The following is an 18,038-nucleotide window of genomic DNA, read 5'->3' as shown; positions in this document are numbered from 1 at the left end:
CCCCTGCCCTTGGGTGGTCCATGGGCACAGATGACACATGGGTGTGGGGAGGGTCACAGGAAAGGGAAGAACCGGGCCCTGGGAGAGCCGCCCCCAGTTAAGCCCCACAGGGGCACCCCCATCTCTGTTCTTGGTACTTCCCATGCCTGGAATGGTTCTAGCACACCACGGCCTGTTGGTCTTTTTTTAAATGTTTGTTGTTGTTGTTTGAGAGAGAGGGAAAGAGAGAGTATACGCATGTGCACAAGCATGAAGGGCAGATTGAGAGAGAGGGAGACAAAGAATCTCAAACAGGCTCCAAGCTGTCAGTGCAGAGCCCAAGGTGGGGCTCGAACCCACAAACTGTGAGATCATGACCTGAGCGGAAATCAGGAGTCGGATGCTTAAGTGACTGAACCACCCGGGTGTCCCCAGCCTGTTGGTCTTTTTTTTTTTTTAAATTTTTTTTTAACGTTTATTTATTTTTGAGACAGAGAGAGACAGAGCATGAATGGGGCAGGGGCAGAGAGAGAGGGAGACACAGCATCGGAAACAGGCTCCAGGCTCTGAGCCATCAGCCCAGAGCCCGACGCGGGGCTCGAACTCACAGACCGTGAGATCGTGACCTGAGCTGAAGTCGGACGCTTAACTGACTGACCCACCCAGGCGCCCCCCCCCCCAGCCTGTTGGTCTTAAGGGACACACTTCTCACGTTTTACAGGGCTCTGAAATCAGAGTGTGTCACAGATCACGGAGTGCCACAGTTAACTGTCACCATTTGTCTTGGTGAGAAAGTGACAGTGCCCCTATGGATCAGGGGCACCTTAGATGTGATGAAACACTCCAGTGTCTTCATGGTGAGTATGTGTGGAACCAGAGAGGGGACACTCAGGTGGCACCTCACCCGCCAGCAGCAGGGACTGACGGACCACATGGTGGTGGCCCCACGCGGTGCTGTGCTCAAAAACGAAGGTGATTCCTGAAAATGCAGACACTTAGTTCAAAGATGAAAACAAAACTTATAATTATGCACAGGTATCTAAAAGTATATTTATACACAGATTCACACACATTTGTATTTAAGATAGCTAAGTTAAGTTAAAAAAAAAAGCTTCAGGGTGCCTGGGTGGCTCAGTCAGTTAAGTGTCTGACTCTTGGTTTTGGCTCAGGTCATGATCTTGTGGTTGGTGAGTTCGAGCCACGTGTTGGGTTCTGAGCTGACAGTGCGGAGTCTGCTTGGGATTCTCTCTCTCTTTCTCTCTCTCTCTCTCTCTCTTTCTCTCTCTCTGCCCCTCCCACACATACACACACAGTCTCTCTCTCAAAGTAAAATAAACTTAAATAAACAAAAAAACCAACCCAAACAAGTTGCAAGACTTGTACAACATGGTCCCCTTTTCGTAAAAGCAAGTGTGCGTATATCACGCACCCACAGGCTCAGGCTGCCGGAGGGTACGTGCTCAGAACAGTCTGAACCACTGCACACCAAGGGGTCAGCACGGCTCGTTTCTGGGCGGTGGGACTGTGCCGGGAATCCCAGCAACGCGATCATTTTTACAAGAGGCTGGAGGCTGTGTTACTTGGTAGGCGGAGGAACCAGTGGGATATTTGTTTGACGTGAGGCCGGGGGTGGGCGTGTGCCGATCCCATGCTGCAGGGCCAGGGCGAGCCCTTTCCAGATCCTGGACTGCAGGGCTCATCTTGGCCAGTAGGGGGTCTCAGGGCCTTTGGGACACACGGCTCCCTGACTGCACGTGGGACATGCCCGACGAGGCGTTGAGTGCCAGGGACCGGAGGGGCCCGGGGCGTGTGCGGGGGACACCCCTGCCCCCGTGCGGAAGAGGGCCGCCAGCACTCACCGTGACGAAGAAGTACCAGGGCTGGGGCACGCCGAACTGCCCCGGGAACACGGCCTCCACGTACCAGGTCACCAGGCCGTAGAGCACAGAGTCCAGCAGTAGCATGCCCAGCACTTGCCCAAAGGAGAAGTCATCGTCCACGTTGACGGGACTCAGGAGGTTTCGCCACTGGACGCCCACGCCTGGAAGACACCGGGACGGGGGCCTGAAGCGGCCCCTCGGCCCCAGCGGCACCGCGCGCAGGTCCCCGCCAAGCCAGCGCGACTTCTCCCTTCCCGCTTTTACGGCACACCTGCGACTTTCCTCGAGGCTCTAGACAACAGCGAGCCACAAAATCGGAAAGTTACAGAACACAGCAAGAGCCTGTGGACTGACGAGGGAGGCTCAGGTTTGATTTATGACCTACGTGCACATCTGTCCACGTCCACGTCCGCACACACGAAGACACACATGTACATATGCATGGTCTGGGTGAAGGCCAGCTCTGGAATAGCGGGCATTCAATCTGGGTCTTTTCAGAAACCGGGAGGACCTGACTCACACACAAACTCTCCTTAGCGGCGCTCGTAGGGTTTCATGTTCCGTGGGTTTGCCGACAACAGCCCAAACGGTGCTTGGGGATTGGCCCCAGGGCCCCTCGCGGAGATGGCTATGCTCTGGCTTTGATCACTGTTCATTCTCAAGCAATTAGAAGTTTGCGTGTGTAAGTAAATTCAGCGTCAGGGCGCCTGGGTGGCTCAGGTGGTTGAACGTCTGACTTCGGGCTCAGGTCATGATCCCGCAGTCCGTGAGTTTGAGCCCCGCATCGGGCTCTGTGCTGACAGCTCAGAGCCTAGAGCCTGCTTCGGATTCTGTCTCCCTCTCTTTGCCATCTCCTCCCATCTCCTCTCGTGCTCTCTCTCTCAAAAATAAATAAACGTTAAAAAAAAAAAAACAAAAAAACCAACTTGAGCCTAAGTAAATTCAGTGTAGAACATTGAGAACAAGAGTGGCTGTATAGTTATACTCTTCTTTGTTAATGGCTTTAAAACAAAGTGTCTGAACCCTGCAAGGCGCAGTGCATCTTATTTATTTATTTTTAAGTGTTTGTTTACTTGTTTTTGAGACACAGACAGAGTGTGGGGGGGTAGGGGCAGACAGAATCCCAAGCAGACTCCACGCTGTCAGCACAGAGCCCAGGGTGGGGCTGGAACTCATGAGTCGTAAGATCATGACCTGAGCTGAAATAAAGAATCAGATGCGGGGTGCCTGGGTGGCTCAGTCAGTTGAGTGTCCGACTTCGGCTCATGTCATATCTTGCACTCTGTGAGTTCGAGCCCCGCGTCGGGCTCTGTGATGATAGCTCGGAGCCTGGAGCCTGTTTCAGATTCTGTGTCTCCCTCTCTCTGCCCCTCCCCTCCCCTCAAAAAAATAAACAAAAAGAGTCGGATGCTTAACCGACTGAGCCACCCAGGTGCCCCATAAATGTAGACTTTTTTTTTATTAAAATTTTTTTTTACATTTTTTTAAAAAATTTATTTTTGAGAGATAGAGACAGACAGCACAAGTGGGGGAGGGGCAGAGAGACAGAGGGAGACACAGAATCCGAAGCAGGCTCCAGGCTCTGAGCTGTCAGCACAGATTCCGACGCGGGGCTCGAACTCACTGACTGTGAGATCATGACCTGAGCTGAGGTCGGACGTTCAACCGACTGAGCTACCCAAGCGCCCCCATAAATGTAGACTTTTAAAATGCACTGTCAGAGGCACCTGGGTGGCCCAGTCGGTTAACTGTCTGACTCTTGATTTCAGCTCAGGTCATGATCTCACAGTCTGTGAAACTGAGCCCTGCATCAGGCTCTGAGCTGACAGTGCAGAGTCTGCTTGGGATTCTCTCTCTCTGTCTCTCTCCCTCTCTACCCCTCCCCCGTGTTTGCCTATTCTCTCTCTCAAAAATAAATAAACAAGTGTACATTTATCACATACTACTAAACACAGAAACACAGATTTTTTAATGAGTATTTTTAGAATGATGGAAACAGAGCACGAGTGGCGGAGGGGCAGAGAGAAATGGAGACACAGAATCTGAGGCAGGCTCCAGCTTCTGAGCTGTCAGCACAGACAGCTCCAGCTCATGGATGGCGAGATCACGACCCGAGCTGAAGCCACACGCTTAACCAACTGAGCCACCCAGGTGCTCCAGAAACACAGATATTTAAAAGCCAAAGTGTCAGGGGCACCTGGTGGCTCAAGTGACTGAGCATCCGACTTCTGCTTGTTCATGATCTCATGGTTCCTGAGTTCAAGCCTCACAGAGGGCTAACTGCTGTCAGCGTGGAGCCTGCTTCGGATCCTCTGTCTCCCTCTCTCTCTCTCTCAAAAATAAATAAACGTTAAAAATAAATAAATAAAAGCCAAAGCGTCAGAAGACCCTGCCAAGGAAGAAAACATTTCTAAAGACAAGGCCACGTGGAGGTGCCACGGGCTCCCTCCTCCCACAGACCCCCACCAGGAAGCCACAAGAGCCAGGACTGTGGGGAACGAGACCAGGCAGCCCGAGACAGAGACCCGGGGTGCACGGGGCCGGCACCGCAGGGGCACAGGTCAGTCCCGGGATGGGAGACTGCACTTCACCTCCTGAGAGAGGAGGCCAGAGCAGCGGCACACGCTCGGGGACGGACGCCGGCACAGGGCGGCCACGCAGAAGTTCGTGCTCCCCATCCCGCATCCTCTCAGCACAGGGGCAGGGACAGCTCCCTCCAAGGTCCCGAGCGCCTGGGGAGCCCTGGAGAGCCCTGGTGGCACGCCCCAGCGGGTGGCTTTCAGGGTTCAACAAGACCCTCTCCACCCTTTCCGGAAACCTGAGCGGGGGCAGCCCAGGTGCCAAAGTCAGCACAGTGATGCGCTTTGTTCAACCCGTGACGTTTACAAGATCAGGAAATTTCACAACACTCAGGACAACAGCTCTGGCCTGTGACTTGATTCACTCTCAGGTGTCTGTGCCCTCATCCCCCCTTAGTGCGCAGGGAGGGGCTGGTTCTGGTTCTGCCACGTGCAACAGCGGGGGGGTGTGTGGGCCCGCCCCCCCCCGCCACCAGCAGGACCTTGAGGCCGCACTGCCCCCCACGAGTGGTGGCCGTGCGGCGCGGGACACGTTAACGCTCTGTCCTCTGGGCTTCAGGGCTCCTGCCCTGCCTCCCGCCTGCTGGGACGTGAGCCTCCCCGTGACTGAGCACCTTCTGTCCCACCCCCGGCTCGCTGGGGTGCCCTGCTCGGAGCCGGAGCCACCCCTGGTCAGGCTCTCTTAGTAACTCAGTCGGCGAGGGCAGCTCGCCAGAAGGAAAATGCTCACCTTTCGCTTCAAATTTCCCCATGAGCTGGGCTCCCATCGCCATGGCGACATTGGACAGGAGGCAGGACAGGAGCTTCTGGCTGAGGGTCATCCAGTTGTATCGGGGGGCAACGAAGAAGTAGGGGGTGTACGTGAAGAAGTACAGGAAGCCCCCTATGGCTGCTGCCATGTTGGCTACGGATGGAGAGAAGACAGGTGTGCCGAACACGGGCTGCAGCGCAGGACTGAGGACCCCAGGCGCCACCCACGGCCTCTCCTCTCGTCCGGGCACATGTGCCGTGGGGAACGTGACCCCCAGGCTGACTTCCCCAGCCCTCTGCTGCAGACTGCACCTTGACCGTGCACACCGGACCCCCCAACCCCCCGGCCCAACCCCGCTTCCCACCAGGCATCCCACTCACCAGGGAGCCCGGCACACACCAAACAGACAAGCCTCTCCCCTCCCCTCCCCTCCCCTCCAGGAGTAGCCAAAATCAAGAGCCAGAGGCCCCGCTGACTGAGCCTAGAGACTTTTAAGAATATTGAACCCACTCTAAGCTAACAGTATTTTTACAAAAATCAACTAGATTTCCCACAATTTAGTGAGAAAGGTGGCACCGTGTTATGCTTTTGCAAACCTCTGTAATGTCTGATTTAAGAGGTTAGAGCTGGATTCTCGTATCTGCTCCCCGTTCACCCTGCCGTATCACACCGTTTGGTTTGAGGCCCACGAAGGAAACCGCCTTCATCCAGATAAGTAGTTGGAAAAGGAGGAGGAATTTTAACAGCCTTCTCGATATTTCCGGACATTCTTCTCTGAGACAGCGCTACTCAGGCGGTCGTTTCTCAAAGGCCACGTGCCAGCGGGACTCAAACTGACCAAAGAACTTTTCGTGCTCTGTTATGTGAAAATCCACCTGTCTATCCTGCACTCTGAAGGGGCTGTGACTCGTGCATGATTTTGTAATGTGATACGTGGGTCGTGAGGAAAATATTGCTTGTTGAGCTACGTGGATCTTTTAAATGTAAATAAATACATTTTATTATGTGACATACAGAAAAAAAATCTCACCGGTAACATGGACACCAACCTCCTAAGAGATCAAGCGCGTCGTCACGCGCACGGTGTTAGATTCAAGTATGTAAAATCCTATTTTGGCTTGAAAGCTTGAATTTTACAATTGACATCAGGGGCGCCTGGGTAGTTCAGTCGGTTGAGCTTCCGACTTGGGATCAGGTCATGATCTCGCCGTTCCTGGGTTCAAGCCCCTTGTCTGTGCTGATAGCTTGGAACCTGGAGCCTGCTTCAGATTCTGTGTCTCCCTCTCTCTCTGCCCCTCCCCTGCTTGTGTTGTGCTCTGTCTCTCTCTCAAAAATAAATATTAAAAAGAATTTTAAAAATTCAATGGACGTCAGATACTGCCAGTTATTTTCCTTAAAAACCAGCTCCCATTTGAGAAAGTGCCAAATATCCAAGGGGAGTAATCATAGTCTGATGGTCATTCTTCCCAGCAAACACGGTGTCCCGTGAAAACAGTGGCTAGTTTAGCCGACAGCTCAGACAGGTGCACACAAGCTTTCCCTCCAGACACCCTCCCCACACCCACCAGCATGGCTTCTACCAAAACACCCCCCGGGTACCCGAGTGGCTCAGTCGATTGAGCATCTGACTTTTGATTTGGGTTCAGGTCATGATTCCGGGGTCTTGGGATCGAGCCCCACATTGGGCTCCATGCTCAGTGTGGAGATTCTCTCTCTGCCCCTCCCCTGACCTCTCTCAAAATAAATAAATAAACTTTTAAAAAACCACCACCCGAATCAGAAAACGATGAGTGCTGGCGAGGTGCGGGGAAAGCGCGTGCCGTGGGTGGGAATGGAGAGCGGCGCGGTCGCTGCGGAAAAGTCCGGCAGTTCTTCAAACCACTAAACACAGAGTCAGCGGAGGACCCGCAACTCCCGCTTCTGGGTCCACGGCCCCAAGGGCTGGAGGCGGGTCTCGGAGAGGTGCCTGCACACGCACGGTCACGGCTGCATGATTCGCAAGCGCCGGACCGTGGAAGCACCCGCGTGTGTGGTGATGGGTGGATGAGCCAAGCGGCCCATCCACACGACAGAACGTCACTCAGCCTTACAGGGGAAGGGAATCCCGAACCCGCTGTGATGTGGATGAACCCCAGGGTGGTTCGCACAGTGAGAGAATCAGGCACAAAACGAGAAGTAGGTGTGATCCCGCTCACGCGAGTTCCCCCCACCGCAGAGACAGAAGGTGGATGGTGGGCGCCAGGGCCGGGGAGGGACGGAGAGTGGGTGTACGGGGGACAGATTTTCAGTCCGGGGAGACAGAAAAACTCTGGGGTGGGTGGTGGGGACGGTTACGACACAGCGTGGAGCCCACTCGACTGTGCGCGCAAAAACGGTTACGCTGGTAAACTGCCCGTTATGTGTATGTTGCCCCAACAGGAAAGGAAAAACGAGACGAGGACAACGCGAGAGGCAGGGACGGTGATCACGGAACCCAAAACCGGGTCAACGTGTGAGCGGGAATTTGTGGAGCTGAAAAAAGACACCAGTCCTCAGACCAAAGCGCAGGTAAAGGAAGAGACACCACCCGGGACTGCCGGGCGACGTGCGCGGCTGCGGGAACACACCCGGCGCGGACAGCTTTCCACGGCTACTGGACACGACTCGGGTGGGAGAGCAAGGTTACGACACGCTGGCGGCCAGAGAAGAAAGGGCTGGAATCAGGCGCGTGCCCGACGTCCCGAGGACAGGGTCTGAATGAAGGCACAGAGCGCAGCCCCCCCCAGCCGTGGCTGCTCTGACTCCGGGCGGGGGAGGGGGGACAGGGCAGGGTTTCGCTGGGGCCCCTGCGGGCCCAGGACAGGACGGCTCACCTCTGCTGAAGAAGGCGCTGACCATGAAGCTGAAGGAGACGGAGGCGGCGGCAAAGCACAGCAGGAAAACCAGCACCAGCGAGGGGTCGCTGTGAGCGAGCACCGCCACGCCCTTCCTCACCTGCGTGGCGGGCGTCCACGGTCACCCGCGCAGGCCGCGGTGGGGAAGGTGGGGACAAGACCAGGAAGACCTTAAACATTCCCGGCCTCCAACGAGAGTGGACAGGGTGGGAGAAGGGCCGCGTGTGCCATCCTGCCCCCCCCCCCACCCCAGAGGCCGAGCCGAGGCCGGGGTCGCCTGGGGTGCCGCGGCGGCCTCTCCCGTCCGCCCGAGCGCCAGGCTCCTGGCGAGGCCACACTCACCTTGATGCAGAAGAGCAGGGTCACGAAGGACACGGCCACGAAAAGGAAGAGGAAGAAGAGGAGGAACCAGGCGCTCCAGTGCAGCCAGCTGCTGAGCCCCATCATGCGCATGTACTCCTGGGGAGAGGGCCGCACTGACACCCCCGCACCCTGGCCTGCGGCCCGTGCCTCCGGGCGCATGCGCGTGCCACGCCAGGCCACCGGGGGACTCTCGCGGGTCCCGTTGTGCCGGCATCCCCTGCCCTCCTCCTCCCTCTCCCCACACGTGTGGGCACCAGCATTGGTTTGTGAGCCATTTCACGTCTGCCGCCAACCGCGTCATCGCCTCACTTCGCTGCTGCTATTTCCGGTGCCCCAGCAGATGGCACCCCTGAACCCTCTCCCGGCCACCTGCCCGCGCGGCTTACAGGCCCCAGCGATCGCAGATTTGGAGTCACTGAGAATACGCTAAGTATCAATTCACCGGCCCTGCAGACACCGCCAGGGAAGGACTTCACACGGCGTCTGGGTCACTTTGGGCACGTCACTGGGATGAGTTTACAGGTGACGCTAGCACACAACTGTACCCGACTAAGGCAGGGACATTCTTTGTGGCGACGCTTTCCTTAAGCCCCATCCCAGTGAGCCTGGCGGTCCACACCCACAGCTGTCCCCGATCTGTGCAGAGTGAACGGGCCCTCCGTGAAGGCTGTTTCTCTCTAGAGTGGCTCTGCGCAGCAGAAACGGAATGTGTGTGTATATAATTTAGAGTTTTAGTGGGTGCCTGGGGGGCTAGGCCAGTGAAGCGTCTAACTCTTGATTTCTGTCAGGTCGTGGTCTCGAGGCTCGTGAGTTTGAGCCCTGCATCAGGCTCTGCACTGTCAGCATGGAGCCTGCCTGGGATTCTGTCTGTCTGTCACTCTGTCTCTCAAAAATAAACTTAAAAAAACCCAACAACAACTTAGAATTTTACAGTAGCCACAGCCAAAAAGTGAAGAGAAAGCAGTGCAATTAGTTTCAAAGCCGTGTCTTACTTGACCCAGCACATCCAAACCGTGGTCTTTCCAACGTTTCAGACCTTAGCACGCTATACGCAAAATGCGGTGCTCTGTCGGGTGTGAAAGATCTGGATGTACTGGGCCTGATTTCACAGAAACCCGGGGGTCACTGGCACCACGGTGGGCGTTCGGCCCACGCCCCGCCTGGATGGCGCGGGGCCGCGTGGGGCAGGGTACCTTCAGCCTCCTCTCCTTCTCCTGCACGACGGCCCTGATGACGGTGAGGGAGCTGTAGGTGAGACTCAGCACAAGCAGCAGGGGGAGCTGATATTGCATGGCGACGAGGAACGGGTCCGAGATGAAAGGCGGGTAAGGGAACCTCTTGGCGATCACGGTGAGCTTCTCAAACAGCTGGTGCGTGGAGGCGTTTGCGTGGTACTGCATGATGGCCCGGTCCACCGCGTGCTGCACGGCCAGGAAGCCTTCTCGGATGTACCCTGGGTGCGGAGCACAGCACGTCCCGCACGTGGGTGGGCTCGCGTCAGAAGGGCCGCATCACGGGCGCGGCTCACGGAGCCGCGTGCCCTGAGCTGTGCCGGGGTCTCCCTGGTGAACGCGGCCCCGGAGCAACACCACCTCACGCTCCTACGGTGTCCCCTGTCTTCTAGCTTGTAGGAGCCGCCCTCATCTCCAGCCTGTGGCCCCCGACCCACCCCCAACGCCAGCCGGGTGGCATCTCTCTGACCCTCCCGCCTGCCTCCCGCGCCCACTTCGAAGGACCCCGTGACTGCATCAGGTCCACCCAGACAATCTGGCGTAACCAGCTGCTGTCGTGAGGCCCGCTGACTGGCAGCTTCTATTCCATCCCCCCACCCCCCAAGCTAGCACCACAAAGGCAGGCGGAGTCACAGCCCGAAGGCCTTCGGGCGTTGTGCGCGCTCCGTGCTGGCCCTTTCCGGCCCCCTCCACGTGGGCGGTCATAAATTCTTCCAGTGAAGGCCCTGGGAAGAGCGGCAAGCTCGGGACAGGGAGCTCCAGTCCCGAGCCTGGCCCGGCAGAGCGGCCTAAAGAAGAGGTGGGCACAGCCACAGGGGAGCACAAGGCAGCCTGAGTCCCCGAGGACAGAGAGGGGCACCCTCATTCAAAAAGTACAGTGACATTTACAACACGACCCAGCATCCTGGAACACGGAAATGCCAGCAGACTGCAGCCAGCCCCTAAGGAAAAGAGGAGAAAAGAGCCCAGCATGGCGGGTACCATGTAGCCCTTGGGTTTGAGACTTCTGGGGCTGCGGCAGCAGTTACCGACACCTGCCGTGGTGCTGGATGGGGGTTCAGCTCTTCACAACCCACCTGCAGAGCAGCTGGCCGTGTCTCCGTTGGACACGTGGAGCCACTGAGGCGGGGGAGGGACAGGGCCCCGGGACACTGGTCTTATCACATCACACTGCTGTTCGTGAGGCCTGTCCTGTCACCTCATCTTTGTCACCACAACTTCTGGGGCTGCTCAGCGCTCCGAGGAATGGAGGCGTCACCCTGTCCCCCATCGTCTCCCACCACCCGCGGGTCTGTGACCATGGCGAACACCTTTGCACGTGTGCACCCTTCCTCCTTTCTGACTATTCCAGAGGTTGAATTCCCATCAGGGGCTCAGCAGGTCTGAGGTGCGGACACGGGGCCGGGGCAGAGCCCAGGCTGGGGACGCTGAGGGCGTGCTGGGTGCCAGGCCCGCGTCCCTTCCACACCTCAGGGGTCTTTGTGTCCTTGTAAATGGTGTGGACAATGAGTCCTTAACATAAAAATATGTGGACACCTGTCATTTGCTGAAGTGTTTTCCCCAGGCTCCTACTTGCTTTTAACATTGGTGTTGTATGTATGTACCGGCACAAAAACAGACACACATATCAATGGAACAGAACAGAGAACCCAGAAATGGACCCACAAATGTATGGCCAACTCATCTTCGACAAAGCAGGAAAGAATATCCAATGGAAAAGACAGTTTCTTCAGCAAGTGGTGCTGGGAAAACTGGACGGCGACAGGCAGAAGAATGAACCCGGACCACTTTCTTACAACAGACGCAAAACTAAACTCTAAATGGACAAAAGACCTAAACGAAGCCATCAGAATCCTCGAGGAGAATGCAAGCAGCAACCTCTGTGGCCTCAGAGGGAGCCACTTCTTATAACACATGTCTCTAAGGCAAAGCAAAAACGGACGCTTGGGATTTGCTCAAGTTAAAAAGCTTCTGCATAATGAAGGAAACAACAAAACTAAAAGGCAACTGATGGAATAAGAGAAGACATCTGTAAATGACATATCAGATAAAGGGCTGGTATCCAAAATCTATAAATAACGTATCAAACTCAACACCCAACAAAACAAATAATCCAGTGAAGAAATGGGTAAAGGACACGAACAGACATTTCTCAAAAAAAAAAAAAAAAAAGTACTCAACATCACTCATCATCAGGGAACTATAAATCAAAACCACAATGAGATACCACCTTACACCTGTCAGAATGGCTAACGTTAACAACTCAGGGGACAACAGATGTTGGCGAGGATGCGGAGAAAGGGGAACCCCCTTGCACTGCTGGTGGGAACGCAAACTGGTGCAGCCGCTCTGGAAGACAGTGTGGAGGTTCCTCAAAAATTAAAACTAAAATTACTCTACGACCCAGCAATTGCACTACTAGGTATTTATCCAAAGGGTACAGGTATGCTGTATCGAAGGGACACATGCACCCCAATGTTTATGGCAGCACTATTGACAATAGCCAAAGTATGGCAAGAGCCCAAATGTCTATGGACTGACAAACGGATAGAAGAGATGTTGTGTGTGATACACATATATACACGCTAGAATATTACTCAGCTATGAAAAAGAAGGAAATCTTGCCATCTGCAATGACGTGGACGGAGCCAGAGGGTATTATGCGAAACAAAATAAGTCAGACAGAGACAAATACAATTTCACTCATACGTGGCATTTAAATAACTAGATAGGGGCGCCTGGGTGGCTCGGTCGGTTAAGCCTCCGGCTTCAGCTCAGGTCATGATCTCACAGTTCGTGAGTTCGAGCCCCACAATGGGCTCCGGGCTGACAGCTTAGAGCCTGGAGCCTGCTTCGAATTCTGTGTCTCCCTCTCTCTCTCTGTTCCTCCCCCTCTCATGTTCTGTCTCTCTTTCTCCTTCAAAAGTAAATAAAAACATTTAAAAAAATTTAAAAAGAAAATAAAAAACTAAACATAGGGGAACATAGGGGAAGAGAAGGAAAAATAAAATAAGATAAAAACAGAGAGGGAGACAAAGCATATGAGACTCTTAAATACAGAAAACGAACTGGGGTTGCTGGAGGGAAGTGGGTGGGGGAGGGGCTAAATGGGTGATGGGCACTGAAGACGGCACTTGTTGGGATGGGCACTGGGTGTCGTATGTAAGAGATGAATCACTGGGTTCTACTCCTGAAATCAACACCACACTACATGTTAACTAACTTGAAGCTAAATAAAATCTCGGAAGAGAAACAAAACACAAAACAGAGTCATTGGTGTTACGTCTTTTCCTTTTTTGTCAAATTTCAAGTTTGTACCTGGTGCAGTTTGCTGGTCTTTCTCCTGTTGCTTCCAACCTCAGGAAAGCGTCCCCACAAATAGAACAGTCCTGGCCCAGGCAGTGGGTGTGGCTACCCCCCCCCCCCCCCATGCATCGTTTAGAGACATTCCTGGGTCTTTCCACCAAAATCTTAAACACGCTCTGTCTCCTACAGGCCGTGGGATCCCGTGTTCTCTGCAACACCCTGGCTGCCTCCTGGAACCCACGGATGGGTCCCAGCTACTCCTCGCTTACCCCTGGCTCCACTCCATTCTAGAACACAACCGTGCTTACGAGGAGACCAACAGGTCGACTGCCCACCAAGGTCACACGGGACAGACTGACACACGCAAAGACAGGGTACAACTGGCCAAGATCCAGTTTCTGCAAGCGCCCCACGGATGCAACTTAACCCTGGACAACTACTCAAGGACCACACGGCTTACAAAGCCCATTAGCCTGGACACAGTGGAAGCCAGGGAGAGAAGGGAGGTGTGAAACCAAGCCCACAGATCGGATGCAAACTGACCGAAACACAGAGGTTTCCTTCGAGAGCATGTGCCCCCTGGGAACCAGAGAGACGGCCTTTGCCATCCTGAGTATTTTAACCTTTCAGAACCCAGTTTTCCCAGAAGTTTCCCTCCTTCTATGCAGAAGAAGATCAAACGCTCCTTTAGGAGTATTTCTGCAAAGAAAGGCAAGGTGGGACCCCCGCGATCACCAGGCAGTAGCCCAGTGAGGGATTCAGCCGCTGCCCGAGCTTCTCACCAGGTTCTCCGCCGTCGGGGGACGCGGGTTCCCTTGGTCCTGGGTTTGGGAACAGTGGGAAAAGGGAAGTGGTGTGCCATCCTTCGGTCTCTTTCAGGAAAAAGGAGCCTGTTCGGGTCCACATGTAATTTCTTCGTGTGTAACTGAACCGTAAGTGGTATCTCACCTGTGGGACCAAAGATAAAGCCACTTGCTCTGATTGATAGGCACAGAGGCACACATCCGCGTCAAACCAGAGACCCATCAGGGGGCTCGGTGCCGTGAAGTCACCACCTCTCCTGCCCCTCACCAATGACACAGGGTCCCGGAGCGTCAGAGCGAGTGGTCCCGCCCAGGGCGGCGACAGGGGCCCTGCAGCCGAGCCCCCGCAGTGTTCTCGCCGTCTCGCTATCTACCTACAGGAACTCTGCACCTGAGGCGTCCCTGATCATCGGCGGAGGGCCGCAGAAATAATGCTCGGGGAACTGGACAGTCTTAATTAACCGGGTCTTAATACCATCAGACGGGCAAAGGACTTCCTTTTGTTTGTTTAAATAGATAGCCGGAATTCTAATGCCGGGGTGGGCAGGTCCCAGGTGTCTGCTCCTTTCCCACCTGCCCCATCTGTGCACAGAGGCCTGGAGACGCGGGGGGATGAGAATCTGCAGTGCACTGCCTCCTTCAGGCTTCCTCCACCGTGCAGCCCGCCAGGCTAGCACGGCACCGGGCGCCCTCCGAGGGGCCCGTGACAGTGACGCTGGCCCCTCAGCAAGGCCAGGTATCACCTCCCAGGCTGGCAGAGCCCCTTTGCAGGCCAGGCTTGTTTTGGGGGAGGGAGAGCGGGGCTCTGTGGGGCGGGGTCCTCACCGCCAGCGGCAGGGGCTCCCTGCTGTGGTTGAAGGTGTGCTCGAACACTATGGCGGCCAGCACGTTGGAGGAGCGGTTGTCGTACCTGACGTAGTCCTCAAAGTCCTTCTCCGAGCGGAAGCCCCGAGCTGTGGGAAAGCCGTGAGCTGCCCGAGCGCCCGTCCCACTCAGCACTCTGGCTGCTCCGGGTCACGTTCAGATCAAAGACTGCACAGGTACAGGTTTCCTTTGGGCTTTGTCTGCCTGTCCTCAGGGGTCAGGGAGGCTTTCGTTTTGGGCAGAGAGACCGGCGGCCGAGGGCACTGGTGACCCTCCCCTGCCCCCCCCACCCCATCTCAGAGACTGACCCCGAGCGGGGAGGCTGCGTGTGGGGTCGGGAAGATGTGAGTGGATGCTAACGTAATGTGTCACACGGTTTCTCCGTCACCAGACCCCGCTCCACACGAAGGGCTTCCCGGTCATCACCCAGTAAGGGCCAAGGACGTCCCCCCGAGGTTACATTGCCTAAATCGAGAGGCGGGAAAGGGATCGATCACGCTTTTCACACTGGAAGCAGAGTGAAGGAAGGCGACAGGCACGCGTACCGGGAGTGTCCCTCGGCAGGCTTCCTGATGCTTTCTGCTAGCTCTGTCCTCCCAGAACCACAACCCAGAAAAGGCCTCAGCACCGCACACTCCCGGCACACCTTGCCCCTGTAACGCAAGAGCCTTCCCGGGGCGTGGACGGCTATTCCCACCGCGAGTAATCGGGAGCGGTTCCAGAGCCCGTGCTGCTGCAGCGGGCACACACGGGGCTCCACTCTGCCCTCGCAAGTCTGGTCCCCACTCTATGACGAGTGACCCGCCAACAAGGGGCGATGCTGGTCTGGCCGCCAGCCGGGGCCACTCGCCCGGGCCCGAGCCCCACGGCCAGACACGACGGGATCCAGGGGACACCTCACCTCTCATGTTGATGACCAACGTCCTCCGCGCCGTCTCTGTGATGGTCTTCACGGCGTCGCTGTGGGACGGGATGTAGGCCAGCTCCCAGGCGTCGCCGGGAGGGGGGAAGCTGAAGAACAGGGGCAACTCCCGGATGGACTGGCCGGGGTAGATGGTGGCGTTGGGCACGTTTTCCGACTGGATCTTCAAGCGGAGCCAGATCAGGATCCCAGAGAACAGCAGGGGCAGGAAGAGCTCCAGGACGGTGACCAGCACTCTGCGCTTCTGGAAGAGGAAGGGAGGGCGCGGCGGCGGGGGTCACGGCGGCCTCCCGGGGCCGCCCCTCCCGGGTCCCAGCGCGCGGCGCGCCCGGCACACCCACCTGCACCGTGTAGTTCTTCCAGAGCAGGAGCGCCAGCTGCCTGAGCGCCGCCATGTCTGTGCCCACCTGAAGGCCAGGTGCACCTGGGGGCCGGGAGACTCCCTCAGACGGGGCCCTCCTGCCGCGTCCCCCCTTCCCGGCCGCTGCGCGGTCGCCAGCGCTGCTCCGGCCGCTCCCAGAGAAGGCACGCTCCAGGGCGGTGACCGTCTCCTCCCGAGACGCACCCTCAGAGACCGGCTCTATGCGCCACGCGCTGCTGGCGCGGGGTGACCACCACCCAGGTGTCCTCTGTGTCCTCTGTGCTGCCTCTCCGCTCATCCCCCCTCCCCCGGCTCCCCGGCCACGCTCATAGAACCAGCGAGAGCAGAGAGCGGCGCGATGGGGAAGACAGGCCGGGGAGGGGGCCTCGCCCTGCTGACCGGGAGCGGACATGGTAGGCGGACAGGTGGGCAGAACGATGGCACAGCGCCCACTGGCTCTCCCGCCTTGAACGCTCGGGACCAGTTTTTCCTGCTTTAACCGTGAACGCTATGTGGCCTCCCCGTGACAGAAAGAAGACCTCCAAAGAAAAAACGCTCCGTGGCACAGTGGGATATCATATCTAACACCGGTGCGCAGAGCTGGGCAGAACTGAGAGCAGGGGGGGGGGGGGCGTTGTAAAGGCCTCCCTCCATCTGGGGAAGTGCATTTCCCTAGGCGTGTGGGGTCTAGTGTGAGCAGAGACACGGGGCCCAGGTGAGACGCTCACCTGCTACAGAAGGAGGTGGTGTCAGTTAGCTCAGGAAGACCCCACAACGCCCAGGACACGGCAGCACCGCCTTCTGGAAGCTGCTGGCATGAAGGCTGGGGGCGGACCAGGCTGCTCAGACCCAGGGTGGGCACGTGGGCGGTGGAGGTGGGGACACCAGAGCACTCCTGGTTCCCGTCCGCACGGCCAGGTCGCGGGGGGACCTTTGAGGGGCCCTTTGCGGCTCACAGTCCTTCAGGTGAGGAAGCGCCTGTGTGACACATGCGGAAAGTTCTGAGTTCAACGAACTGGCTCCGCACACGGGCGGAAACAACCCCACACAACCAGGAGCAGTTAAGAGGCGCGAACGCTCGGACAAATGGCTAGGGAATCGTTCCTCCGTGAGCGCACCGCACGTTACCACCACCACCCGGAGAAGCCGCCGTGAGACCCCGCAGGCGGAGTGAGAACGCGTGGGTTTTCTTAAAAAGGCCAACTTTACATTTGGCCTCAGTCGGTCGGAGTCATTTCCAGGAAAGCTCTTTTTAAAATGAAACTCTTGCTTTTTTTAGTTAACAAGTGGCGGTGCAGATCCGTCTAACGATGCTCAAAATTTATGCGTTCGAGAGTAGTCAACAAATACTGGTAGAGAGCACGACTCAGAGAAGTTTCTTACAAATTAACCTAAGATACGCTTTAATTAACTGCATGGTTAAAACGTGAAGGCATGAGAGCTGAGATAGTACGGAGTGCTATGAACTAGTGACTTAATAAACTATCCAAATCCTTTCAAAATTAACAAGGTGGAAAAACTGTCATAGAATCAGTTGTGGACAGTTAATAAAAGAGTAGTGGTTTCGTGAGACCCGTGAGGGCCTGTGGTTTATAAAAGGTTTCCAGAAGCGGGTTAGGCTAAGGCGGGAAAGCACGTCCTCAAGGGGGCCCGTCATCCCCAGGACAGGCGGACGGGCACCCGGCCGGGTTGAACTTTCTTCCTCTACCAAGATGGAAATACGAAAAGGTCACGGTTCAAGGAAGTCTTCTGGCCAGAGAAGTAGAGGACTTCCTTTGCTGGAAAAGTCTGGCCAAGAAAGGACACATCCCCGTGCTTAATCCTGCCTCTCCCGGCTGAGGGCTGGGGAGGGCACAAGGTTAGACCGAGCGTGTTCCCGCAGTCCCTACGAGGCGACAGCAGCACCCGCGAACTGACCTGGGTCCTGGCAGAGGCTCCCGGCCGCGGTCTCCCTCCAGGACTACGGCACGACTGGCTGGGAGGACGCAGCTCTGTTTCGAGGGCTCTGGGGTGGGGCCTGCGGGCCTCTCGAGTGCGGCAGGGTGGCTGACGCCTCACGGGACATCAGGAGGGGCCCGGGGCTCGCTGGCATGACTCTTGGGCACCTCTGGGCGAAGGGAGGGCT

The 18,038-nt window shown here is 56.4% G+C and overlaps 1 protein-coding gene across 3 annotated transcripts in view; it reads right to left on the bottom strand.

Annotated features, from left to right (window-relative positions):
• The window catches only part of ABCA3 (ATP binding cassette subfamily A member 3), a 37,818-nt gene extending 19,780 nt beyond the window's left edge, over positions 1 to 18,038 (bottom strand). For 2 of the 3 annotated variants that reach the window (XM_040459382.1, XM_040459383.1), the window contains exons 1-11: positions 17,831 to 18,038; positions 16,642 to 16,891; positions 15,894 to 15,976; positions 15,532 to 15,796; positions 14,592 to 14,719; positions 13,746 to 13,911; positions 9,619 to 9,878; positions 8,405 to 8,521; positions 8,042 to 8,162; positions 5,169 to 5,342; positions 1,839 to 2,020 (exon numbers count right to left, since the gene is read on the bottom strand). In XM_040459382.1, coding sequence (XP_040315316.1) covers positions 1,839 to 2,020; positions 5,169 to 5,342; positions 8,042 to 8,162; positions 8,405 to 8,521; positions 9,619 to 9,878; positions 13,746 to 13,911; positions 14,592 to 14,719; positions 15,532 to 15,796; positions 15,894 to 15,947 — 1,467 coding nt within the window. In that variant the 5' untranslated portion in view covers positions 15,948 to 15,976; positions 16,642 to 16,891; positions 17,831 to 18,038. Of the gene's footprint in view, positions 1 to 1,838; positions 2,021 to 5,168; positions 5,343 to 8,041; positions 8,163 to 8,404; positions 8,522 to 9,618; positions 9,879 to 13,745; positions 13,912 to 14,591; positions 14,720 to 15,531; positions 15,797 to 15,893; positions 15,984 to 16,641; positions 16,892 to 17,830 lie in introns of all 3 variants that reach the window. The other variant, XM_040459381.1, reaches the window with a different exon arrangement.

Source organism: Herpailurus yagouaroundi, unplaced genomic scaffold, assembly GCF_014898765.1.
Source record: "Herpailurus yagouaroundi ecotype Mexico unplaced genomic scaffold, PumYag 222, whole genome shotgun sequence".
In the NCBI taxonomy this organism is placed as follows: Eukaryota; Metazoa; Chordata; class Mammalia; order Carnivora; family Felidae; genus Herpailurus; species Herpailurus yagouaroundi.
This window is presented reverse-complemented; position numbering and strand designations above follow the sequence as displayed.